The sequence below is a fragment of the Callospermophilus lateralis genome, chromosome X (genome assembly GCF_048772815.1).
Source record: "Callospermophilus lateralis isolate mCalLat2 chromosome X, mCalLat2.hap1, whole genome shotgun sequence".
Classification (NCBI taxonomy): Eukaryota; Metazoa; Chordata; class Mammalia; order Rodentia; family Sciuridae; genus Callospermophilus; species Callospermophilus lateralis.
In genome coordinates, this window is record NC_135325.1 from 33,230,964 (window position 1) to 33,258,668 (window position 27,705).

Genomic DNA, 27,705 nt, shown 5'->3' on the forward strand with positions numbered 1-27,705 from the left:
CATTATTAATCATTAGAACAACATAAAATTAATATCACAATATCACTTTGTATGTTCTGTAATATCTATAATAAAAAGACTGATATGGCCTAAGAGTGTAGCTCAGTGGTTAGATCACTCGCTGAGAATGCACAAAGCCCTTGGCTTGATTTTTTGATTTTGTGATTACTGCATAAAAAAAAACTAATAAAAATAAGAGTTAATGATGATGTGGAGAAACTGGAACCCTCATGTATTAATATAGGAAATGTAAAATGGTGTAGTCAAATGAGGAATATACCTGGGTTTCAGGTCTCAGACATAGCTTGTCTGTATATACTGGGAAGGTACTATCATGATTTGGAGAATAATGAAATGAAAACTCAAATCATATTAAGATATCGCTATACGCCAACTGTAATAGCCACAGGGGGAAAAAAAGAAAAGAAAAAGAAAAAGAAAATATTAAGGGTTGGCATGGATGTGGAGCACCTAAAACTCACATACTGTATTGAGGGTTGTTGGAAACTGGTTTATAATGTTGAATATATGAATACATACCTGGCAGTTCAACTTCTAAGTATATACCTAAAGGAAGTGCATACATATGTTCACCAATAGATAGCAGTAGTATTCCTAAGAGCCTCAAGCTGAAAATAACCCAAATGTCTACCAACAGTAGAATGGATAAATATATTGAAGCATATTCACACAATAGAATACAACACGACAATGAGTTATTTACAAGTATATGCAACAATATGGATAAATCTCACATTCATAATGTTAATGATAAAAGAAAGACACTAAAGAGTCTATAACTCATATGAAATATCAATTTATATAAAATACAAAGCAGGTGAAATGAATCCATGCTGTTCAAGTCAGGATAGTGTTCACTCTTGGTATGTGTGGAGGTCCTGGGAAGAAGTACACAGAAAGCTTCTAGAGTGCTGGTCATGTAGTTTCTTGATCTGAGTATGTTCCATTTGTCAAAATTAATTGAGCTGTACACTTACATATGTAAGTGCATTTTTTGTATGCATTATGCTTTAATAAAAATATTTTAAAAATAAAATAATATGCTAGGAAGAAAGCCTTTTTTCTTATGAGTATTGTAAAAATGTTTAAGGGAAAGTGGGAAAGTGTCTATATATCAGTGCTTAAAAAAAAAAAAAAGCAGCATTTGCTCGGCACAGTGACACACATCTGTAATCCCAGCAGCTTGGGAGGCTGAGGCAGGAGAATTGTGAGTTCAAAGCCAGCCTCAGCAATATACCAAGGCCCTGTCTCAGAATAAAAATTTTTTAAAAGGCTGGGGATGTGGCTCAGTGGTTAAGCACCTGAGTTCAGTCTTTAATCCCCAGTTTAAAAAGAAAAAGAAAAAGTGGTGTTCTTTCTAGAGAAATCTCCCAGTTATTCAACAATAAGAAACTATATCTTGGAACAACCAATTGCAATGCAATATGACTTTATCATACAGTAATTTACACAAAACCACCCTTAATGTGCATGTAGGAAATGAATATATATTAACCAAATTGGAAGGAAAATACAATTTTGTGTATTGAAATCCAGTTTCTCAACCATTCTTTTTCAAAAAGGAATTCTAAGGCAGGCAGGGACATCCATGGATGAGGCTGAAAATCCATAGTGCTGTGGCTCAGTCCCATTGTCTTGGGGTCAATTGGGTAATAAGAGGATAAGGAGTCTTTGTTCTGTAGCTTATATAGATGATAGCTTTGGGGGAACGGGTTAGAAAGCATGCAGGGTATGACTCACCTGTGGCCAGAGGAGAGAATTAATAAGGGAACAATTGCCATCTTTAGATGTCTAAAACCTTTAATGACTATATTCTTGTAACACAGGATAAAGCTGTGCCTAATTTTCCAATTCTTTGGGGTGGGTACTGGGGACTGAACTCAGGGGCACTTAACCACTGAATCACATCCCCAGCCTTATTTTGTATTTTATTTAGAGACAGGGTCTCACTGAGTTGCTTAGCACCTCGCTTTTGCTGAGGCTGGCTTTGAACTCGCAATCTTCCTGTCTCAGCCTCCCAAGCTGCTGGGATTATAGGTGTTCACCAGCACACCCAGCTAATTTTCCAGTTCTTAAGGTCAAAATTTAAGTTTAAAAATTCTCTTTCATTTAGAAAGAGTAGTTCTTCATGGGAATCTTTTCTGTGTCTTAATTATCAAGGATCACAAACTCTTCTGGTTCTACTGACAAATCTGCATTTTTAATAAATTTTTGGCCTTAACTTTAGGGCCCTTCAACTGGACAATGGAAAACTTCTCCTCACCCTAGAAATGTGAAACAATTTGGGCCAATATTGAGTACTTTTATGTCCCAGGATACAAAGAACTGAAATGTATAAGTCCTTCATCCTAAAAATGGAACATAAGAGATGATGAGTCATCTCGTGTCTTTATTTCTACCATTTTCAGGAGTTGACAGCCTCAGTATCAATCATGTAACCAAACATAACTGTTTCTCAGATGTTCCATCTAAATGGTCTTCCTGTGCATTTAAGAGTCTGTCAATTGTGGTGATGCTGGAACTTTATTTCTAGTCGAGTGAAGGCTATTTGGCTTTTCCTGGCTTCTGCTCCCTCAGGTCACTGCCTCTCATTTCTACTTCCCCCTGCACAGTGATTACAGTATCAGGCATTCCTCTTTACCACTAGGACCTATCTGATGGATGTGTTGTGATTTTCCAGTTCTGAAACAGCCTTCAGTCACTGGCTTTGTAGCGTTTTTCTCCACTGTGTGTTTTTTGGTGTTTAATGAGATTCGATCTGTCAGTGAAGGCTCTTTGACATTCTGTACAAGCATAAGGTTTCTTTCCTGTATGAATTATCTGATGCATGCTGAGTGTTGCTTTTTGGATGAATGCTTTCCCACATTTACTGCATTCATAGTGTCTCTCTCCAGTATGGGATTTCTGATGTATATTGAGGCGTGACTTCCAGCTAAAGGTTTTTCCACAGTCACTGCATTTATAGGGTTTCTCCCTTGTATGGATTTTCTGGTGTGTTATGAGATTTGACCGATCCGTGAAGGCCTTTCCACATTCAGCACATATATTGGGTTTCTCGCCTGTGTGAATTTTCTGATGCACCCGGAGCTGTGACTTCTTAGTAAAGCATTTTCCACAGTCACCACATTCATAAGGCTTTTCTCCAGTATGAATTCTATGATGTGCAATGAAATGTGATTTCTGGATGAAGGCCTTCCCACATTCAGGACAAACATAGGGTTTCTCCCCTGTGTGGATTCTCTGATGCACTCTTAGTGTTGATTTCTGGATAAAGGCTTTCCCACATTCCTTGCACACATAGTGTCTCTCTCCAATATGAGATTTCTGATGGATTTTGAGGCGTGACTTCCATATGAAAGCTTTCCCACAGCCATTGCATTTATAGGGTTTCTCTCCAGTATGGGTTTTTTGGTGTTTGATGAGATTAGACTGATCAGTAAAAGCCTTCCCACATTCAGCACACATATAGGGCTTCTCTCCAGTGTGAGTCTTCTGATGTGTGGTGAGATTTGTCCTATGAGTGAAGACCTTTCCACACTCTGTACATATGTAGGGTTTCTCTCCTGTGTGAATTCGCTGATGCACATGGAGCTGCGACTTCTTAGTGAATGATTTCCCACAGTCTCTGCATTCATAAGGTTTCTCTCCAGTGTGAATTCTCTGATGTGTATTGAAGTGTGATTTCTGGATGAAGGCCTTCCCACATTCAGTACACACGTAAGGTTTCTCTCCTGTGTGAATTCTCTGATGCATCCTGAGGGCAGATTTTCTTGTGAAGGCTTTTCCACATTCGCTGCATTCATAGTGTTTCTCTCCGGTATGAGTTTTCTGATGTATACTGAGGTCTGAATTCTGGGAGAAGCCTTTTCCACACTCACTACATTCATAAGGTTTTTCTCCTGTATGAATTCGCAGATGTCTAAAGAGATCTGATTTCTGGAAAAAGGCTTTCCCACATTCACTGCATTTATAGGGCTTCTGCCCAGTATGAATTTTCTGATGTGTAATGAGGTTTGACTTGAAGGTAAAGGCCTTCCCACATTGAGTACATACATAGGGTTTCTCTCCTATCTGAACACTCTGATGTCTATCAATTTTTGGCTTCTGAGTGAAGACTTTCTCACTTTTGTTGCATCCATGGGATTTTCCTCCAGCATGAATTTTCTGATGTCCAAAGAGATCCAACTTCTGACTGAAGCCCTTTACACATTTACTACATCCGTGAAGTTTCTCCCCAGTAGGAATTTTCTGATGATCAATGAGAGTTTGTTTGTGATTGACGTGTTCTTCACACTGATTATGTCCATGGGAATTTGCTCTTATGTTAGTATTCTCATTCTTAGTAGAGCAAGAGCTGTCAGCAAAATTGTTACTATTTCCAAATATCCTCTCAAGGCTCTTTGTTGCAGTGCTTCGGTTATAATTATGTAAGTTTAAAGTATGCTTCAAACTCTTTCCAAATGTGTCATATTTATGGAGTCTTTTAATTGAAGGAACAAGCTTGGTAGTCATGTGAATTATTCTTTCAAGGTTTTGACATTCGTAGCCCCTCTCCTTAATTAATATTTTGACAAGACTTAAAGGGTTCATCTGGTTTTCCTGATATCTCTCTAGTTGGTCATTCTCTTGCCACAGTTCTTCCAAAATGGAACACAATGAATCTTCTCCTGTGGATTGATCAAATCTCTCACAGTGGAATGAAACTTCTCCAGAAATTTCTGGTTGTTGAGTTTTCCTAATATTTTCACCTAAAAAGAAAAGTAAAAATGAGAATGACGGCTGGGGTTGTGGCTCAGTGGCAGAGTGCTTGCCTAGCACATGTGAAGCCCTGGGTTTGATCCTCAGCACCACATAAAAATAAATAAATAAAATGAAGGTATTGTGTCCATCGACAACTAAAAATATTTTTTTAAAATGAGAATGACACAAAGAACAATTAGCAAAGGATGGGAGAGGGTCAAAGTAGTTCAGAAAGGATGAACACACAGAAATGGAAGTGTCTATATGACAATAGTAATAACAACAATGTAATAATAAAAAATCTTACAGGACACTTAAAAGATGCAAATGATTCTATATCATTTATGACACACCAGACTGTTCCAAGTGCTTTCCACACAGTAACTCATGGACTCTTCAGTGAAGTCTATGAGGTGGTTGCCATTATGAATGGTGTTTTATAGAAAAGAAAATGGAGGCACACTGAAGTTATGTAACTTGCTGAAGATCAAATCACTAAGTGGGAGAGATGGGATTTGAACCTTCAGAATTTGGCTCTGCTAGGATATGTGGATAGTGAACAGAGTAAACAGAAGAAACTGAAGTCTGTTAAGAAGAAGCCTGGGGGCTGGGGTTGTAGCTCAGTGGTAGCTTGGCTAGCATGTGTGGGTCACTGGGTTAGATTCTTAGCACCACATAAAATAAATGAATAAATAAAGGTATTGTTTCCATTTACAACTAAAAATATATTTTAAAAAAGAGGAAGCTAGGCTTGGAAGAAATATTCCAAAATGCATGTTCTTATTATATATCAGCTCAAAACCTTTATGAGATCTCTGTGCCCTCTTGCTTTTCCCGTTGAGCTATTAGCAGCAACAATATTACATTTCTATGTGACAAACACCACCACCTTTATATCAGTAGGAAAACTGCAACCCTGCCATTCTGACATGTCTATGCTCCAGCTCTAAAACCAGCTGCACGTTTTTCTTGGATTCAGGAACACAGGCTTCTAATAAGAAGTATAAAATAGAAGAGGGAAAACCATATGAGGCAGAAACTGCAAGCCTTTCACCAAGATCTCTTCTTTCTTTAGTCGTAACAGAATGTGGCTAGGCCTACATTCACCAGCCTCACTTTCTTCTTACCAATGGGATTTGAGCTGAAGCAATATATATTGCTTAGGAAGGCCTAGACAGTGGGCAAATCTCCTCTTTCCTCTTTCCCCTTCCTACTGGATTCCACAGTAATCAATGCAGCTGACAATGCCTAGGAAATGGCAGAGCAATGACTTTGAACACAGTCCCTGATTGATCGATCAGGATCAGCATGATATTAAGCTTTGTCCATGGAAGTTGCTGGAGAGGCACTGCAAGCCAAGGTGGGTTTGCTTCCTGGTTCGAGGAGTTCACTCAGCAGAACTTGTTGAACTGAATCAATTCATCTCAGAATTCTAAGATAATTTTGTTTAACTTGTAGTTTTGTTCTTCTGTGCATTTTCAAATATTATTCAAAATAATAGCTCCAATTTCACTACTCTAGGGATGCTATATTTGCTATTAATTTTTGGGGGAGGTACTAGGGATTGAACCTAAGGGTATTCTACCATCAAGTTATATTCCAACCCCCCCTTTTTTTTGAGAAAGGGTGCTAAGTTGCTGAGGTTGACCTTGAACTTGTGATCCTCCAGCCTCAACCTCCCAAGTTACTGGGATTACAGATGTATGCCACCACACCCAGCCGCCAGCATTTAATAAAGCAGACACTGTGCCACTCATATTTTTTTGGTGTGTGTTTATGGTACTGGGGATTATGTCTCTGAGCTACATCCCCATCCCTTTTTTGTTTTAATTTTATTTTGAGATAAGATCTCACTAAATTGCCAAGACTGTTCTTAAACTTGTGATCCTCTTGCATTGCTGGCATTCCAGATGTGTGCCAGTGCACCTGGCAGTACCACTCATATTAATACTTGATTTGTCACTGTTTAATGTTGTAAGCAAAAGAACTATTACAAAAAGGCTGAGAGTGTTAATGTTAATGCAGTTGTCTTCCCTTTTAAAATATAATGTACAGTCCTCTGTATTTTTCTGAAGAGATGCTTAAAAATGCTTCTCAAAGAGCATATAATGTCTGTTTCTATCTCCAAAATTCAATAAATTTAAGTTTACTACATATATTCTACATATTTTACTTCAGGAAAATGAAGATTAAGGATGCCAGTTATGAATCAATTGCCTCTCAGCTCCAGGTTCACCCTTCACAAAAATGGATCTGGGTTTCCTTAAGTACTTTTTTTCCGCTTTCCAGCAACCATGATATTAAACTTTGTCCATGGAAGTTGCTGGACAGGCACTGCAAGCCAAGGTGGGTTTCCTTCCTGGTTCCAGGAGTTCACTCAGCAGGCTCCACCAGCCAGGGCAGCTTGTCTAGCATTGCTGCAGCATGGGTGGCTTTACCATCTGGCACCTGGTGCACACACACACATCCCTGGAACCCAGGTCTTGCAGTATGGGTGGCTTCTCTGAGCTCAGTACCTGCAGCATGGATGACTTTTTCAGCACCCAGTTCTAGCAGCTCATATGGCTTCCCAAGCAACTAGTCACACAGCACCAATAGCTTCTCCAGTTCCAAGCTCATACAGATTTTAAAACATCATGCATATGATATAAACAATTTTTATTTGTCAATTTAAAATTTAATACTTAAAAAACAACAATCATCCAGGCATGGTGGCACTGGGGAGGCTGAGGCAGGAGGATTGTAAGTTCAATACTAGCTTTGGTAGTGGAACCCTGTTTTCAAAATCAAAAATAAAAAGAGATGGGAATGTTTCTCAGTGATAAAGCACTTCTGGGTTCCATCCTTGGTATAAAAATAAAATAAAGAAGGCAGAGCTGGCTCCTAAATCTGGATACTTTCTAAAACATAGAATTAAAAGCCTCACAGTCTAAAATTCTGTACTTTCCGCTGAGTTGCTGTGAAATAGGAGATGGGAAAATGGAGTGAGACATACATGTGCTAGAGTAATTAAGAGCTATTGCCTGGCTGGGGTATGGCTTTGTGGGAGAATGTGCTTAGCATACATGAAATCTTGGGTTCATTTTCCAGCACCACAAAAAAATCATCACATAGGACAGGTGAACTCTGATCACAAGATAGAAAATGTGTCACTGGGATAGACAGAGTTCAGGATGAAGATTCAGATGTTCATGGAAGATTAACAAATATTGTTGGGAGCCACTCTGGACAGGAGCTATGTACACACCTTTAAGTCCTGAGTAAAGAGGTATTGAACTGGTATTGCACCACTGCAATGCAATTGAACCTTACCTCCGCTCAGATAAGAGAGGTGCAGCTCCAGGAGTGGGTGTCACCCAATGGGGTTGGATTGCACCCACTTGTTTGTTGTAACCCTAACCCTTGCCTCATTTAAATGGCTTTTCCCCAATAAAACCCGGGTTGGAGGCATGCTCCTTCTCTTTCTTGCCTGCCTTGCCCCCTTTGTGGGAGCTGTGGCTGATGAGTGGTCACTGAGCCCAATGAAAACAATACTTTCTGTGTCTGTGTCTTTATTTAGTTAGCCAAAATTCACTTGGAGTGTCCCTGATTGATTTAGTTGTGTGTCCCACAAAATATAAGAAAATATTGAAAGTGGATTTAAGCAGAGGTTATAAAAATATACAGATACAATTCTGAATTGGAAATATGTTGTTTATCTCTTTGGAAGAAGAGTTTCATTGTCACATACTAGACAAGAGGGAGAAACTGTAGCTTTGTCTCAGCTCATGACAAGATAAACAGAGTGTTCTAGGTAATGAAATCTGTCATTAAAATGAACTTATAAGAGAATGAAATCAAGCTGGTCACAGTGGCACAGGCCATTAACTCCAGTGATTCAGGAGGCCGAGGCAGAAGGATTATAAGTTTGAGGCCAGCCTCAGCAATTTAGTGAGACCCTATTTCAATACAAAGAGTAAAAAGGGATAGGGATGTAGCTCAGTGGAAAAATGCCCCTGGGTTCCATCCATAATACTACTACTACCACTACTACCACTACTACTACTACTACTACTACTACTACTACTACTACTACTACTAAAATAAAAAATAAAGCACCAGACTGAGGATATCAAAGGAGGAGCCATCAGAATATCAATATGTTTAGGCCACTGGATGAACATGAAGAAAAGCCTGGTGAACATTAGACAGGGTTTCCGGGGCAACCCAATTTAAGGGAAAATGGTAGAAAAGGCTAGAGAAAAAGGCAAATAATGAACTGGATACAAATCAGTAAGAAACAGACAGTTGAGGATATTCAATTGAAACAATGAAAATATTATGAACATTCCCATAGAAAGTAAACTTGAAGAGATAACAGGTAAATTCTGAAATGCTCAAATGAGGTACTAGACAAAATGCAAAATTTGAAAATGAGATATCACCTTGATGTAGCAGCACACACCTACAACTCCCAGCAACTGGGAAGGCTGAGGCAGGAGGATTGCAAATTTGATACTAGCTTCAGCAACTTAGTGAGACACTGTCTTAAAATAAAAAATAAAAGGATTGGGGATGTAGCTTAGTGGTAAAGTGCCACTAGTTTGATCTCAAGTACAGCAAAAAAAGGGGTTGGGAAAAATGCAGCTTAATGGTAGAATGCTTGCCTAACAAGATTGAGGCCCTGGGTTCAATCCTAGCTCCACAAAGACAGAAAGAGACATACGGGCCACTTTATACCCACTGTTGGACAAAAAAACGAGACACTATTAGTACTATTAGACACTATGGTTACTATTACTTGTTAGCAGATACACTGGGATAACAAGAGCCCTTGTACTCTGTTGTGGGGAGTATAAATTAGTGCAGACAATCTAAGAATAATATGTGGTACTTAGTCAAATTCAGGATGAGGGACTGGTAGTTTAGTTCAGTAGTATAGCACATGCGTAATGTGCACAAGGCCCTGGGTTCCATCCCCAGCATCAAAAGAAAAAAAAGTCAAGGAAAGAAAGAAAGAAAAAGAAAAAAATTCAGGCTGAGCATACACAATATTTAGGCAAACTCTCTTTTTCACACATCCTTGAGAAATTTTCATACTCCATAAATGAAAATTTGTATGTACATTTATCATGGAATTTGCATTAACTGGAAGTTCAGTGTCCACTGGATGAATGGTTAAGTAAGGTGTGGTCTTGGCGTACTGTAGAATACTATGCAGCAATCTGTAGAACAAAGCCAGATGAACACACTACAGTTATGAACATCCCTTAGGGAGGAGTGGGAAAAAAGAATAGAATTAAGATATATAGAATAATATAATTTGTATATACTATAAATATATACTCATAAACCAATACTTCAGGGTTTATGAGAATATCACATAAATTCATGGATCATATCATTAATTGGCATCATAGAATAAGGGATGGATATGGGGAATGGAAACAAAATAAAATAGAAATTTTAAAGCATCTGATATACAAGGGAAGAATCTAAACTCGGGGATGGGAATGGAGTAGGAAGAGTGAAAAGGTCCTAGCTAGGTGCAATGGCACATGCCTATAATCCCAGCAACTCAAGAAGCTGAGGCAAGAGAAGTTCAAGGCCAGCCTTAGCAACTTAGTGAGGCCCTAAGCAATTTAGTGAGATCCTGTCTCAAAAAAAAAAAATATATATATATGTGTGTATATATATATATATATATATATATATATATATATATATATATATATATATATGACTGGAGATGTAGCTCAGAGGTAAAGCACCACTAGGTTCAATTCTTAGCAACAAAAAGAAAATGTTGCTTAGGGTCTCACTAAATTGCTGAGGCTGGCCTCAAACTTGCAATCTTTCTCCCTCAGCCTCCCGAGTTGCTGGGATTACTAAATTTTGGGGCTGAGTATGTGCCACCATACTCAGCCCCAAAATTTAGAACTTTCAAGATCAAATCATCTTCACAACCTTTCTCAGGCATTGGCCTCTTCTAAGAAAAGTGAGATTTACTTTTATATACAAAATACATTATGCCCCCATCTGCTGGGTCACACACCTGAACAGCTTTGACATGGGGCTTCCCCCTCCAGTGTCCATGGCCTCTTTCCTTGCTCCAACTTGTAGATGGCTTCTAATTTGGGAACTTGATATCCTATTAACAGAATATAATACAGGGTTGGGTCTAGCCAATCAGGTTTCAGGGACCTTTCAATGAAGCTTCCCATTTGCTCTTCAGGAAAGTCCCCAGGTTTGATGGAACAAAGAAATAAACAGAGGTGAAAGGGACTGAAGAATCACAGTCAAATCAAGGGTGACACCATCACACACTTGGGATGCCTCAGAGCACTCAGTGGCTGAGAATAGAAATGTCATACTGAGGCCCCTAGCCAACTCATGAGCACCAGTGCTTACCCACTGAGATCAGATGATGGTAGTTCTCCAGTGTCACATCCCAGTACAGGCGTCTCTGAACAGGGTCCAAATGCTGCCACTCCTCCCTGCTGAAGTTCACAGTCACATCCTCAAATGATAGGGATACCTGTAACAACACAACCCTGTTCAAGGTGACATGGTCAGCACAGGGGGATGGCAGAAGATAGAGAAGAAATTGTTTTTTAATGCTCTTTTACCATAATGTAACATATAGGGTTTTTGCTAGATTTACCTTGTATGATATGAGAAGTAAAAACTTAACTAAAAGTATTTTGACATTCCTTGTGTACTACATTTATTCATTTATCCATTATGTCATTCTACTTTAAAAATGGGAATTTAAATGGGCTTTCTTTCTTTTTTTTTTTTTTTGAATACCAAGGATTAAACTCAGGGGCCTTCAACCACTGAGCTGCATGCCCAGTCCTATTTTGTATTTTATTTAGAGACAGGGTCTTACTGAGTTGCTTAGTGACTTACTTTTGCTGAGGCTGGCTTTGAACTCATGATCCTTCTGCCTCAGCCTCCCAAGTGGCTGGGATTAAATGTGTATGCCACCATGCCTGGATAAATGGGCCTTCTTTAAATTCTCTAGTTAACTTAGGAACTAGACACAATATATTTAATAATCAGTTATGTGCTGGATGTGTTAGGCAATGGCAATACAGAGTTGAATAAAATATAAAATGACTTAAAGACTTGACTAACCAACAAAGGAAGAGAGAAGGGGGTAATGGATGATTTAGATTAGGTTACACAGAGATGATATGGTTAGAGTTATCTAGAAAGGATATGAACAAAAGTATGAACAAAATTATGGAATAAGGAAACAATGATTTATATAGGAAATTTACTCAGGAAATTTCAAATACTTTTATAAAAGGAGAGGAATTTATGTAGTAGATTGAGAAGGCAGTAATGACGAAAACTGTAGAGATATATTAGGGTTAGAACAAGGAACAATCCTTTTTTTCCTCTTGGAGAATGGACTGCCATTTAAACACAGGAAAAGACAGAATCATAATAGTGTGCTTTAAAACAGTCAAGGTACATCATAGGAATGGTTGAAATGGTTGAGACTTGATGATCAGTGTGGAGATGCACTATAGAGTTCATGTGAGAGAAAAGAAAAGCTGGACTTAACAATGGAATGGAGAAGTTGAGGATGTAGAAGACAATTTAAAAAAAATATTTATTTTTTAGTTGTAGTTGGATACAATACCTTTGTTTTATTTATTTATTTTTATGTGGTGTTGAGGATGGAACCCAGGGCCTCCCATGCACTAGGCAAGTGCTCTACCACTGAGCCACAACCCAAACCTCTAGAAGACAGTTTTTTTAGTTGCTGATGGACCTTTAATTAATTGATTAATTAATTTATATGTGGTACAACTCCAGGCCCTTAGAAGACAGTTTAGATGCAATGTTTTAAGGAGGCTGAATTGTGGGAGCAGGATGCAGTGGCACACATCTATAATCCCTGTGATGTGGGAGGCTGAGGCACAAGGATCACAAGTTAGAGGCCAGCCTCAGCAACTTAGTGAGACCCTGTCTCAAAATTAAAAAAAATATAGTTCAGTGGTAAAGTTCCCTGGGTTCAATCCCAGTACCAAAAAAAAAAAAAAAAAAAAGAAGGAGGAGGCTGAATTGCAGGGTGAGAAAAATAATGAATCTAAGGCAATATTCAGTGATTGGTTTTACATAAACATGTAGATCATAAACTGAGAGGTTAACAGAAATAGGAAGGGGTGGGGAAGAGGATGAAACATAATGTCACATTTTGAAATTAAGGTGATAAAATTTACATGGGATTGTATGACATGGACTAGGATAGAAGTTCTGATTTGGAAGTTCTCATTAAAGAGTAGGGAATCAGTTGAGACTGCTCAGGAGGAGCATACAGACAGACAAGACATGAAAGCCTACCATACAGACCATCTTTAAACATAGTGCAACTAAGTAAAAAAACATTAATGGGCTCGGGATATGCTCAGTTGGTAGAGTGTTTGCCTCGCATGCACAAGGCCCTGGGTTCAATCCCCAGCATCACACACACACACACACACACACACACACACACAAACAAACATTAATAAATGGGATCTTTTCAAAAACCACAATTTTAAAGTTGTAAAAACAGTTCAGTTGGGCACAGAGGGGCATGTCTATAATCCCGTGACTCAAGAAGCTGAGGAAGGAAGATTGCAGATTGAGGCCAGCCTCAGCAACTTAGTGAGACCCTGTCTCAAAATTAAAAAAAAAATAAAAATAAAAAGGCTGGGGATGTGGCTCAGTGATTAAGCACCCTGCGTTCAATGCCCAGTACCAAAAACAAAACAAAATAAAACAAAACCCTAAAAAACATAGTTCAAAATAACTGATAGTCTTAAGAAGATACAATTGACCCTCTCTGTTAATGGCAAATTCCATTCCTGTGGATTCAACCACCTGTGGACTGAAAAAAAAAATGCTTCTGTACTGAACATGTACAGATCTTTTGTCATTATTCCCTAAACAATGCAGCATAACTATTTATACAGAATTTATACTGAATCAGGTATTATAAGTCATTTACATATGATTTAAAGAACACCAGAGGATGTGCAAAGGTTGACTCAAGCATCCAAGGATTTTGGTATCAGTAGTGGGTTCTAGAGTCAGTCCCCTGTGGATACTGAGAGACAACTATAGTATAGTCTAAGAAAATACACTAGATATACCTAGAGCCAACACTAATGAAATTAGTACTGTAAGAATTTATAGGATGGGCTGGGGATGTGGCTCAGCGGTAGCGCGCTCGCCTGCTGTGCATGCGGCCCGGGTTCGATCCTCAGCACCACATACAAAAAAAGATGTTGTGTCCGCCGAGAACTAAAAAATAAATATTAAAATTCATTCTCTCTCTCTCTCTCTCTCTCTCTCTCCAAAAAAAAAAAGAATTTATAGGATATATCACAACTCAATTTCGTGGACTCTGACAAGCCATTTCTAAAATTTCTGTGGAAATGCAAATGGCCAAGACTAGCCACGAGACTCCTGATTAGTAAAAACAAGGTGGGAGGACAAGGTTTACAAGACTTTAAGATTTACAAAGCAATGGAAATTTATGATATTGTGGTACTGGTGCTCAGATAATCCATTGGAACAGAACAGAGAGGACAGAAACACACCCACATATATGATCATGTGATTTAAGCCAAAGCTGTTCAAGCAGATAGTGAGAACATTTTCAATAAATGATGCCATGAAAAAACTTTGTGTACAATCAGTGACTTGAAAAATTGTGCTCTATATGTGTAATATGAAATGAATTGCATTCTGCCATCGTGTATAACAAATTAGAATAAACAAATAATTTAATTAAAAAATAAATAAATGGTGCCATGATAGGTACATACAGGAAGAGATTAAATTTTTTTAATATTTATTTTTTAGTTTTAGGTAGACACAATATCTTTTTTTTTTTTTAAGAGAGAGGGAGAGAGAGAGAGAATTTTAGTATTTATTTATCTATTTATTTTTTAGTTTTCGGCGGACACAACATCTTTGTTTGTATGTGGTGCTGAGGATCGAACCCGGGCCGCACGCATGCCAGGCGAGCACGCTACCGCTTGAGCCACATCCCCAGCCCCTAGACACAATATCTTTATTTTACATTTATGTGGTGCTGAGGCTTGAACCCAATGCCTCTGAGGATTGAACCTAGTGCCTCATGCATGTTAGGCAAGCATGCTACCACTGAACCACAACCCCAGCTCAGGAAGAAGTACAATTTGATCCCTACTCCACATCATATGCAAAAACAAAATCAACTCCAGATAAATTATACACCTAAAAGTGAAAGGCAAAAACTTTTAGAAGACTATCTTCATGATTGTAGATCAGAAAAATAATTCCCAATGGGAAGAAAACATTAACCATAAAAAAAGACTGATGGGGTTGGTATGTAACTCAGTTTCTAGAGTGTTGCTTAGCATGTGCAAGGCTCTGGGTTCAATTCCTAGTACCAAAATAAAAAGAAAGAATCCTGGCACAGTGGTACACACCCATAATCTCAGCTACTCAGGAGGTTGAGGCAAGAGATCAGCTGGGACAACTTTGGCAAGACACTGTCTTAAAATAAAATAAAATAATAGGGCTCAGGATATAGCTTAGTGGTAGAGTATCACTGGGTTCAATCCCCAGTACCATACACAAAACATGACTGATGAGAGTATGTTTACAATGAAGTTTAGTACTTCTAGTCATTTAAAAGACAGTATTTAAAAAGGAAGAAAGGCCAGATGCGGTGGTGCATGCCTATAATTCTAGCAACTTGGGAGGCTGAGGCAGGAGGATCCACAAGTTCCAGGTCAGCCTCCATAATTTAGCAAGACCCTGTCTCACAATATAAACAAAAAGGGTTGAGAATATAGCACAGTGGTAGAGAATTCCTGGGTTAAATCCCCAGTACCAAAAAATTAAAATTAAAAAAGAGGAAAAAAAGAAAGCTATCACATAAAAGATAATCTGCAGCACATATTACTAATAAAAGGTGTACAGAATTTCAAACCAGTGAGAATAAGAGTTCACCTAGTAGAAAAATGGACAAGGGATTTAACGAGCATTTTACAAAAGAGGAAATTCAAGGCTTCCATACACATAGGAAAAAGGTTTAACATTTTAGACATTAAGGAATACAAATTTAAACCATAATGAGATCCTACTACATAACCCCTAGAATGTCTTAAATGAAAAAAAAAACTGACAGTACCAAGTATTGAAGAGAACATGATGTAAAAAGAACTCTGTTATTGCTGATGGTGGTATGAATTGCTGCAACCACTTTGGAAAGTACTTAAGATCTATCAGTTAATGCTGAAGACATATATACAATACATTGCACTGCCCTAATCTTGTACTGACTAGGTGACCTAACTGAATTTCTACCCTACCTTAACTTTGCTTATCTTTGAGGAAAGGATGCCTGAAGGCTAGAAGTTCCTCTTCAGGTGGGCTGGCTGCAACTGGTGTACCTATGATGGCTGCCAGAGTGACCTCCAAACAATCACTAACTTCATTATAATAAAACACATTAATATTCCTCCCCTGCCCCTTTTTTTGTACCAGGGATTGAACTCAGAGGCACTTAGCCACTCAGTGCATTCCCAGCCCTTTTTATTTTATTTTTTTTTATTTTGAGACAGGATCTCACCAAGTTGCTGAGGGTCTAGCTAAATTGCTGAGGCAGGCATTGAATTTGATCCTCCTGTCTCAGCCTCCCAAATCACTGGGATTACAGGTATGTGCTACAGCGTCCAACAATATTTCTCATCTTTATTCATCTATCCCTCCTTCTCATTTTTTTTACCTTGTATCTATAATCTCCTGACCATGTGGCGGGCAGGGAGTTCAGTTGATCTTCAAGTTTATTGTCCACTTCTATTCTTAGCCAAGAGAAAGTCTCTTTCACTACTCAATTGGTGTAGCATCTTGTTATGGTTCCACAGAGGGAAAGTAGTAACAATTCCACTCATGGAATATATGCATATGTATAGCAGGAGACACATTCAACAATATTATTCAAAATATGTGGAATATTTCATAACAAAAGATTAAAACACTAATTTTTAAAAATTTGTGTTCAACAAATGTACAGTATCTACTGTCTTTGTAGGAAAATACTAAGGATATTTTCTCAGCTGCTTTTATTTGCATAATCTCTGAGAATGTATCTAACCTATCCACAAACTAATGAAGATGTGTGTGTGTGTGTGTGTGTGTGTGTGTGTGTGTTGTAACAGGGATGCTCTATCACTGAGCTACATCCCCAGCCCTTTTTATTTTTTTATTTTGAGACAGGGTGTCTTATGTTGCTGAGGCTGGCTTCAAACTTGTGATTCTCCTGCCTCAGACTCCCATAGTAGCTGCAATTACAGGTGTGTGCCACTGTACGTAGCTAGACTGATATTCTGTGTTAGGGGGATTTGGGAATGTATTACCTATTCAAAAAGTTAAATTGAAAAAATGCCAATGGAAAAAATGGAATTAACACATTTCTTTCTATTTCTCCTGCTAAGTATAGCTAAAAATCCAAAACATTGAACAAAGATAAGAAGACTAAAAGCTGAAGAGAAGAAGGCATTCTGGGAAGGGGCTCTCGAACCTAAGGAATGATACAACAGTGAATTCCCTGAGTTTTCTTCTGGCCTCAGATATCCTGGACTAGTGTTGGATAAGCTGGCAACCCAGAAGGGCAATGGGCTTGGATAAAAGCCCCAAGGAAAGCTTGCCGTCTAGGCAAAGATATGAGAAAAGAGCAACCTAGCAAATCAAGAAAAACAAAAACAAAAACTAGATAAGCTCCCTAATCCAGCCAAGCATTGACCCTCACCCCCATCATCAAAGGCCCAGTGGGCTGCCTAGATTTCCATCCCTGCCCTGGGGGGAATGAGGAATCTCTCCCATACTATCAGTTTAGGCCATGTGGGGATCTCAGACTCCCACCCACACCCACTTTTCCACCAATGTGGAGTTAGAAGAGATCTAGTGGGGAGCCTGAAATTGTGCCCCTAACTGACAATAACAAAGCACCCCTCACATGAGACACAGTGGTGCACACCTATAATACCGGTGGCCAAGGCAGGAGGATTGCCAGATCAAGGCCACCCTGGGCAATTTATTGAGACCCTGTCTCAAAATAAAATTAAAAAGCCTGGAGATGTAGTTTGTGGTAAAGCATCCCTGGGTTCAATCCTCTGTACTGGAAAAAAAGTGCTTGCCCTTGCCAGGGTGTTAAAAAAGTCAGTGGGGATTATTAACTCCCACCTCCACTTGGCAGTAAGGGGAGAGTCCTGATTTGTAGCAGAACAGTGTCAGAGGAGGTCTTCTATGAATTAGATTTAAATAATTTCCCAGATTCCCATAATTCTCCAAAACAACTAAGATGTACTGAAAATCAGGGATCTTATGAAGAACCAGGAAAACGTGAACTTGAATGAGAAAAGGCCATTAAGAGACACCAATATGAAGATGATATAGACATTAAAATAATCTGACAAATAAAGCTATTCCTATTACTAAGTGGAAATTTTAAAGCAGCCATCATAAAAAATATCAGTATCCTAAAAGAAATGCAAAACTAAAAAAGTCTCAGTAAAGAAATAGAGGATACAATAAAAAACTAAATGAAAATTTAATAACTGAAAAATACAATAACTAAAATTAAAAACTCAGTGGATGGGCTCCACAGCAGAATAGAGAAAAGCATCAGAGAACTTGGGAGTAGAAGAATAGAAATTTCCCAATTTGAACAGCAATCAAATTGACTAAAAAAATGAACAGGGTCTCAGGAGCCTATGAGACTATAAAAAAAGATTTGACATTCATGTCATCAGAGTCTCAGAAAGAGAGGAGAAAGAATATCAGATGAAAAAAATATATTTGAAGAAACAATGGCTGAAAAATTTGGCAAAATGTGCCAAACTAGAGAAATTTAAGAATTTGAGAAAATCCCAAAAGTGTAAACCAAAGAAATCTATGCCAAGGTGCAGCATAATCAAACTTCAGAAAACTAAAGACAAAGGAAAAATTATGAAATTAGCAAGAGAGAAGTGACACCTTACCTACAGGAGAAAGATAAAGTGACAGCTAATTTCTTATCAGAAACCACGAAGGTAAGAAAAGGAAGTGGCACATTTTTCAAGCGCTGAATGAAATGAATTATCAATCCCAAATTCTGTATCTGCCAAAATTATCCTTCAGACATGAAGGTATAATGACCAACAAACATTATGAAAAGATGTTTAACATCAAAAATTATCAGGAAAAATGTAAATCAAAACTACAAGGTACTACCTTTTACACTCATTAGAAAGGCTAGAATAAGAAAAATCAGAAAATAGCAAGTATTGGTGAGGATGTAAAGAAATTGGGACTTTTATACACTAATAGGAGTGTAAAATGGTGCAGCAGATTTGGGAAAGAGTGTGGCAGTTCCTCAAAGAATAAACAGTTACTATTTGAACCAGCAATTCCACTCCTAGGAGTATATACGCGAATATTTAGAATGACAACAGATTTGTGGAAATGTGGTATATTTATACAGTAGAATAATGTTCAGACATAAAAAAGAAATGATGTTGCAACATGGATGGGCCTTCAAAATATTATGCTAAGTGAAAGAAGCTTAAAGACCACATATTATATGATTTCATTCATATGATGTCTAGAATAAAGAAGGATATAGTGATAGCAAGTAGATTAGTGGTTGTTTAGGGGTTGGGGGACATGAAGAAGGGTGGGAGAAGAAGAGGATAGCTAAAGGGTGGGTTTTTTTGAGGTGATGAAATGATATAAAATGGATTTTGTAAAGCTGGATACAGTGGTACATGCCTAAAATCCCAGTTATTAGGAGGCTGAGACAGGAGGATCTCTTGAGCCCAGAATACAGGGATAGCCTGGGCAACATAGCAAGATCCTGTTTCTTTAAAAAAATGGATTTTGCTACTTAAATTGTCCTAGCCTTGGCCAGAGGAAGCTCTTTCAAACTGGTTCCATTTGGACAGGTCCCATATTTTGAGCAGTTCCTTGCTTTCTAGTAGTTCTTCAGTGATTATTTTGTACTTTGTCTATATTAGCTCTGGAGTAAGCCATTTCTCCCCAAAGCTCTAGTTCCTGTTAGTATTTATAAATCAAGGTGCACTCATGCCTGGCATGTCATTGTCTTTTCAGGAGTCAGAGCTAGGAATATTTCTTCTTATAATACAATGCCAACTCATGAAATGACTGAATTAGAAAAACACCATTAGGGAAACAGCATAATAATTCATTGTCACAGGTAGGAATCACTGATGAGTGCTATAATAAGTGGGCAAAAGTATGAGAAATGGGGTATTTACATAGTCTCAAACTAGTCCTCTATGAAACACTTATTAATTACATTGGAAAGTGCAGATGCTTGACAGTACTTTAACCAGGTAGTCAAAGTAAACATTTTCAGTAACAGGACAAATGGATATTGAATGCCTCTCAACACAAGGCACTGAGAACATGGTGTCAACTTTTGTCAACTTCCTGTCAAAAATTGAATAATCTGAATCTAATTGTTTGCTGTTAGCAAACCCAAATTGAAAGCTTGTTTTTGAAACTGTCCATGTCATAAAGTCCAGAGTAAAGACTGACGAGACATGGCCACTAAATCTAACTTATGAAATGTTTTGGATCTTGGATGGGGGGGTGTTGTAAAGGACATAATTGTGACACCTAGAGAAACTGCATGTAAACAGTCCCAATTGATGATGGTTCAACTTATGATTTTTCTACTTTATGATGGTACAAAAGCAATCCCCACACAACCAGTCTGGTTTTCACTGTCAGTATAGTATTCAATAAATTACATTTGATAGTCAATACTTCATTATTAAATACACTTTGTGTTTGATGATTTTTACCTAACTGTAGGCTAATATAAGGGTCTGAGCACATTTGAGTTAGGCTAGGCTAAGCTATGATATTCAATAGATTAGGTGTATCAAATGCATTTTTGATTTATGATATTTTCAATTTTCCATAGGTTTTCAGGATGTAACCCCATAGGAAGTTGAGTAGCATCTGTTTTAGATATTGAATATTAAATAATTAGACAATATATACTGTATATTAGATAGTACTATATCAATATTAAATTTCTTGATTTTGATAGTTGTCCCATTCTTTTTTGTGTGTGGACTGGGGATTGAACCCAGGGCCTCATACATGCTAGGTAAGCATCCTACCACTGAACCACATGTCTGGCCCTTTTATTTTTTATTTTGAGATAGGATCCCACTAAGTTGCTGAGGCTGGCTTCAAACTTGTGTACCTCTGGACTCAGCTTCCTGAGTCACTGGGATTCTAGCTTTGCACCACAACACCTGGCTGAGAGTGTCCTCATTCTTTTTTTTTAAATTTTTTTTAGTTGTAAATGGACACAATATCTTTATTTTGTTTATTTATTTTTATGTGGTGCTAAGGATCGAACCCAGTGTCTCACATGTGCAAGGCAAGGGCTCCACTGCTGAGCCAAAACCCCAGCCCCAGAATGTCCTCATTCTTAAGAGATAAACATAGAAGTATTTAGGAGTAAACGGAAATTATATCTGCAAATTACTTTCAAATGATTTGAAAAGTAAAAGTCATTTATCTATCTATTTTTATTGTGCTAAGATGGAATACAGAGCCTGGTTCATGTTAGGCAAGCACTGTACCACTAAGCCATACCCCCAGAACCCAGAAAAATTAAAAAAAATATATATCTGGGTGTATACACACATACACATTCACACATAAATTGAGACAATGAAAGCAAAGTAGCAAAATGTTAATGATCATTGTTTCTGGATAAAGGGCATATATAGTTACATGTACTCTTTTCCCAAGTTCTCTTTAATCTTTTTTTTATTCTTATTTTATTATTAGTTGTTCAAAACATTACAAAGCTCTTGACATATCATATTTCATACATTTGATTCAAGCAGATTATGAACTCCCATTTTTACCCCATATACCAAGTTCTCTTTAATCTTGACGCTACTGCAAAATAAGTTACCAAAGAATCAAAGCTTTAAAATTCTTAGAAAATATAGGTGAATCCAGGCATGGTTGTTCCATGCCTGTAATCCCAGCTACTTGGGAGGCTGAGGCAGGAGGACTGCAAGATCAAGGCTAGCCTCAGCAACTTAGTGAGACACTATTTCAAAAAAAGGTGGGGGGGGGGCTTGAGGATGTACCTCATGGTAGAGCACTGGCAAAGCATGTGTGAAGCCCTGGGTTTGATTCCCAGAACCACACACACACACACACACACACACACACACACACACAAAAGTTGAGTATTGGTTTAGGCTCTGGGGTAGGTGAAGATTTCCTAAATAAGACAGAAGATAGCACTAAGTAGCAAAGAAAAGCTCTAATGATTTGACATAATGAAATGATAAACCTTTATTCATTGTGAACTATTGGACCTTCCAGAGCCCCAGGGGTCCTCTCCTTATTAATGTGAGTATTCATAGGTACAGAACAGGCAGAGGGTTCCCATAATTCCTTCCCCAATCTCTTCACTCACCAATACCCTGGAGCACAAGCCCTGAGGGTTGCTGGGAGCAGGACCTGAGCCTCGAACAACACACTTGAGTGCCCCCTTCATCACCTAAAGGTGAGAGCCTTGAGGGTCATGACTGGATGCATCCTCCTACTGACCCTTGCTGGTGTGGGTGCTATGGGGGAGGAGCCTCAGTGGAAGGAGAAGTGTTTATTTCCTACCCAATATGGACATGTTAACATATTTTAATATCTATTAAATATATTTTGCTTTTTAAATTTGATTTTATTTATTTTGATTAACATTTATTAATTGTACTGTTAAACATTTTAACAACTGCCTCTGTCTACCTGTGGATTCATAGCCTGAGATGCTAGATGAAAAGATCACCCTTATCTAACCCTCCTTCTTGTGAAGTCACTAAGGCCACATACACAGAGATCATGTACAAAGATCATGCCAGGCATTACAAGCATTGATAGATGCAAAAGGAAAACAGGCAAGGTACACTCTCCATCAATGACCCCATTTGATCCCTTATCCTTTTAAGACAGAAGTTTTGAACTCCACTATGGCTGGGAAGGCAGATGTGGGGTGGTGGAAAAGGACTGTGGTAGGATTTGGGTATGAAGTTGATGGCACAGTCCCACCAGATTTCAGCCTCACTTGCCACATATGAAAATGTTTAATTAGCCTGGGCAGTTTCTGCCATGGGGGATGGTATGTGTCCCTGCCATCACAAGGACTTTCTTGTCCTAGGTAAGGACTTACATCCTGGCTCGTCTCTGCTCTCCAGCTAATCACAGTGATCTCTCTCTTCTGGATGATCTGAGTCCCACCATATTCTGCACCCTCACCCTGGGGATGCTCTGGGCTGCCAGGAATGACCACTTATTGCCTACTCTGTCCCTGATCTACTGACCATCTGCTTTGGCTGGGGATGCAGGCCACCTAAGACTGCTCTCATTCCTGCTCTGGGACACTTGTATATCACCTCAGTGATGTGATCCTTCCCTTCCCCTTGGCCCCAGGCCCAGCAGAAGGGCTTCCAAGGAATTTCTGCTTCTCCAGGCTTTCCCCTGCTCCTTCTTCTGGTTCTTGCTCCTCTGAGTGTTCCCCATCTATTTCTTATTCTTTTTGACTTCCTTGGTTCCTGTTTACTACTCCCTCTAGATGTTTTTTGTTCTTTGTGACTCCCCCCATTGTCTTATTTATTGCTTCCTTTGGCTGCACCTGGGCCCCTCTAACTATACATATATCCTGTTTCCTGTTTTGTGTTCCCTCAGACATTTGTCCCTCCATCAGGTCCACTGTTCTGATGGAGCCCTCGTTGATCTTACTGGTCTCTGGTTCCTAAGAGCTTTTCTTGTTCCTTCCAGCGGTTCACAGACTAGTTGCTGTTGGATTCCCTTGACTGTTTTCTAATATCTAGATCATTTTCTGTGCCCTTGGACATTTTTTTGCATATATGCTCATGTTTTTGGCCCACGGACTACTCTTTGAATAATGCCAGTCTGGCTGGTTCCTTAGCCTGGGCTCTTAACCACTAAAGTACACTGATTTTGCTGTATGTTCTCTACCATGACTAGATTCTGTACTTTTACCATCTCCATTATTCACATAACCTCTATTAGCTGGTTCCTCTGGTTGTTTCTTGGTCATCACAGTTTGCCCAGGAATTTTGCTGTTTTAATGCAAAAATCCCATGTCCCCTTAGTCAGCTTATTCCTGGGAATTCTGGCTGCTCCCTAATCTTTCCCTGGCTTCTTCACTGTGCCTTAACCCTGGTGATTATTATATGGAATCTCTGGCTCTTATCCCACTCTAGTAATTTATTTCCTTTTAGTTCTTCTCTAGTTTCTTTAGCTCTTCCAAAGTTGGTCAGGCTGCTACCTACACCAGATACACATTTAGTATTTACTATGCCTGCTCTCCTAGATCCTCTGGTTATTTCCTGGGAGTACTGGCTGACACCCAGAGCCAAGTAATTTTGTGGCTCTCTCTGGCTGTTTCCCAACAGAATTGATCCTTGTGTCACAGGTTCCCTGCTACCCAATGCCATTCTGCAGCCTTGGAGACTTTCCCACTATTCTGTTCTTTCCCTGATCCTCTGCAATTGTCTCCTATCTCTGCCTATATCCTCTGACTACTAACCATTTTCAGGGTCATATTTCCCTTTTCTTGTTCCCTGGTACCTCTGCTGTCTTTTCCCTATGCCCCCATATTGTTCTCTGAACCTAGGAACTGTTCTCTGGTTCCTCTGGAAGTTGTTGGACCCTCAGGCTCACACTTAGCTTCCTGAACATTTGAACATTTTTGCCTTTTCCATTTCATCTGGCTCTTCACCCCTCAGGGGCTACTATCTGCTTCCTCTTTTTCGGAGTCCCTCCTCCTATTTCATGATCCTTTCTGATTTTTGTTTATTTCTCTTTTCATACTGGAGATTGAAACCAGGGATGCTCTACCACTAAGTACATCCCAGTTCTTTTTATTTTTGAGAAAAGGCTTCTGATTGCTCTTAAAACTCATGTTCTTCCCTGCTCCATGACTACTTCTCCACTCTCAAAGACTGTTTTGTAGTCTGTCTCACTGTGTCTGGTTGTCCCACTATTTCTCCATTTGTTACCTGGAACCAAGGACTATACTCTATCTCCAGAAGTGCTCCATGCTCCCTCCAGCTGTTCCTTCTTCCTTCTCATCCTGCCTATTCCCTATGGCTATCCCCTCAGCTCTCTTTTTCTTCCTATCTCCTCTCCTTAACCTCCAGTTTCAGCTGTTTCTTGGTCCAACTGGTTGCTCCCCAACCCTGGGGACATTTTTATTGGTTCCTTGGCATTTCCACCTATATCCTGCTCCCTGACATCTAATGAAAAAAAAAAAAAAAGAACCTAATGAATAAGTGAACAAGTAGCATTCACCAGAGACCTGGTCATTTTCCATCTCTTCTCAAGTAGGACCAGAGATCTGTGGTTGGGAAAGAAAGGAAATGAATGGAGAATGTACCTTGCAGATCCCAGAACCATTCATCTAGACACCCATACAGATTGGCTGGACAAGAGGCCATCTGCAGGACTCAGGAGGACCACACTGTCATAGTTCCAGCCAGTGTGTCAGTGATTATATGAATGAGCAGAGCTTAGAAAAAAGGGAAGTATACTAATATCAATATTCATACACTTACCAACTAATGCTTCTATATATTTTACTCAAAAATATAATTTCAGTGACTTGCAGCAAAAAGATCCAAATGCAGAAATTTCACCATAGCAGTTTTAATCACATTAGAAAACCTAAACTCCCCTAAATACATATTACTAGTGGAATTGATTATGAAGAGAAAGTTAAAGCATACAAAGTTTTTGTTAGATAGAAGGAATAAATTTTTGAGATCTACTGCATAGCATGGTGACTACAGTTAATAACACAATGCATATAGTAGTCCCCCATTATCCGCCATTTTGCTTGTCATGGTTTTAGTTACCTGCGGTCAACTATGGTCCCCAAACGTTAAATGACCAGATGTGGGGATGCATGCCTATAATCCCAGTGACTCAGGAGGCTGAGGCAGGAAGATTGCAAGTTTGAGACCAGCATCAGCAACTTAGCAAGGCCCTAAGAAACTTGGTGAGACCCTGTCTCAAAATAAAAAATAAAAAGGGCTGGGGATATGACTCAGTGGTTAACAGTCCCTGGGTTCAATCCCCAGTACCAAAAAAAATTAAATGGAAAATTCCATATTTTGAGAAAGAGAGCCCAGTCACATACTTTTATTATAAGCATATTGTTATAATTATTGTTTTATATTAGTTTTTGTTATTAGTTTCTTATTGTTTCTAATTTATAAGTTAAATTTTATCATTGGTATGTATGGAAAAAAACAGTGCAGTCATGTGTTGCTTAATGATGGGGACAAATTCTGACAAATATATCATTAGGCAATTTTGCCACTGTGCAAATATTCGAGTGTACTTAAGAAAACTAAGATGGCTAGGACACCACTAGGCAATATAATCTTGTGAGATCACTACTGTGTTTGTGGTCAATTGTAGAATGAAATGTCATTATGTGGTTCATGACCATATATATAGTGTTTGGTACTCAATAGTACCTCAGATAGTACCTTCATGCATCCAGTGGGGGTCTTGAAACTAATCTCTCAAGAATAAGACGAGGCAGGCATAGTGGCACAGCCCTGTAATCCTAGCAACTTGGGAGGCTGAGGCAGGAGGATTGCAAATTCAAGGTCAAGAAACTTGGTGAGACCCTGACTCAAAATAAAATTTTTAAAAGGGCTGGGGACACAATTAAGTGATAAACAACACTGGGTTCAATCCCCATCACTGGAAAAAATAAGAAAGGACTGCCATATTTCAAAATTGCTGAGAAATTTTAAAAAGGCAAGTATGTGAGGTGACAGATGTTAATCAGCTTGACTTAATCATTCCTTGATGTGTGTGTGTGTGTATATATATATATATAATTATTATTTGTCAATTACAAATTAAAATTAGGAGCTGGGGTTGTAGCTCAGTGGTAGAGTGCTTGCCTCGCATGGGTTTGATCCTCAGCACCACATAAGAATAAATAAATAAAAATAAACATAAAATAATTAAAATTTAAAAAATGGTAGACTGGAGGCTGGAGTTGTGGCTCAGTGGTGGAGGGCTTGCCTAATACATGTGAGGCACTGGGTTCAATCCTCAGCACCACATAAAAAATAAATAAATAAAATAAAGGTATTATGTCCATCTACAACTAAAAATATTTTTTAAAATGGTAGACTGGTTAAATTATGGACATCACATATGTATGAAAAAAAATTACTGCCTAGAAACTTTAAACTGCTGAGTTAAAAAGGAGGTAGCCATGGTCTGGAGGTGTACCTCAGTGGTAGAATACTTGCCTAGCATGAACAAGGCCCTGGGTTCAATCCCCAGCACAAAAGAAGAAAATAACTAAAATAGTATGATTCCATTTTTAAACCTTGGCACTGTGTATGTGTGTATATGTGTGTGTGTGTGTGTGTGTGTGTGTGTGTGTGTGTATGGTACTCACACATATTTATAGTTCCACACATATACTCACACACATACATACATGCTCATGCAAAAGAAAAAACAACACAAAGAAAATATATAGTTCAGTGTTAATGATGGTTAACTTTGGGTTAACTTTTGGATGGTTAACTTTGAAAAATAACAAGTAATTTTCTATTCTATTTGTTGACCTGTATTTTCTACAATTTTATTATAAAATAATGAAATGAGGGGTTGGAGTTATGGCTCAGTGGTAGAGTGCTCGCCTAGCACACATGGGGCGCTGGGTTCGATCCTCAGCACCACGTAAAAATGAAATAAAGATATTGTGTTCACCTACAACTAAAAAATAAAAATATTAAAAAAATGAAATGACATAAACCAAAATAATTTTTTAAACTTTAATATTATCCCAATGACCATATAACCCTGAGTCCC

General features: G+C 38.6%; 1 protein-coding gene and 1 non-coding gene across 3 annotated transcripts in view; one reads left to right on the forward strand and one right to left on the reverse strand.

Moving 5' to 3' along the window:
* Window positions 1-890: 890 nt before the first annotated feature.
* Znf41 (zinc finger protein 41) overlaps window positions 891-27,705 on the reverse strand; it is a 55,635-nt gene continuing 28,820 nt past the window's right edge. The window contains exons 3-5 of one of the 2 annotated variants that reach the window (XM_077107576.1): window positions 11,152-11,278; window positions 10,796-10,891; window positions 891-4,769 (exon numbers count right to left, since the gene is read on the reverse strand). In XM_077107576.1, the coding sequence (XP_076963691.1) occupies window positions 2,716-4,769; window positions 10,796-10,891; window positions 11,152-11,278 (2,277 nt within the window). In that variant the 3' untranslated portion in view covers window positions 891-2,715. The remainder of the gene's footprint in view (window positions 4,770-10,795; window positions 10,892-11,151; window positions 11,279-27,705) is intronic. The other variant, XM_077107575.1, reaches the window with a different exon arrangement.
* Window positions 13,155-13,225, forward strand: Trnaa-cgc (transfer RNA alanine (anticodon CGC)). The gene has a single exon. It is a non-coding gene; the product is annotated as a tRNA-Ala (tRNA).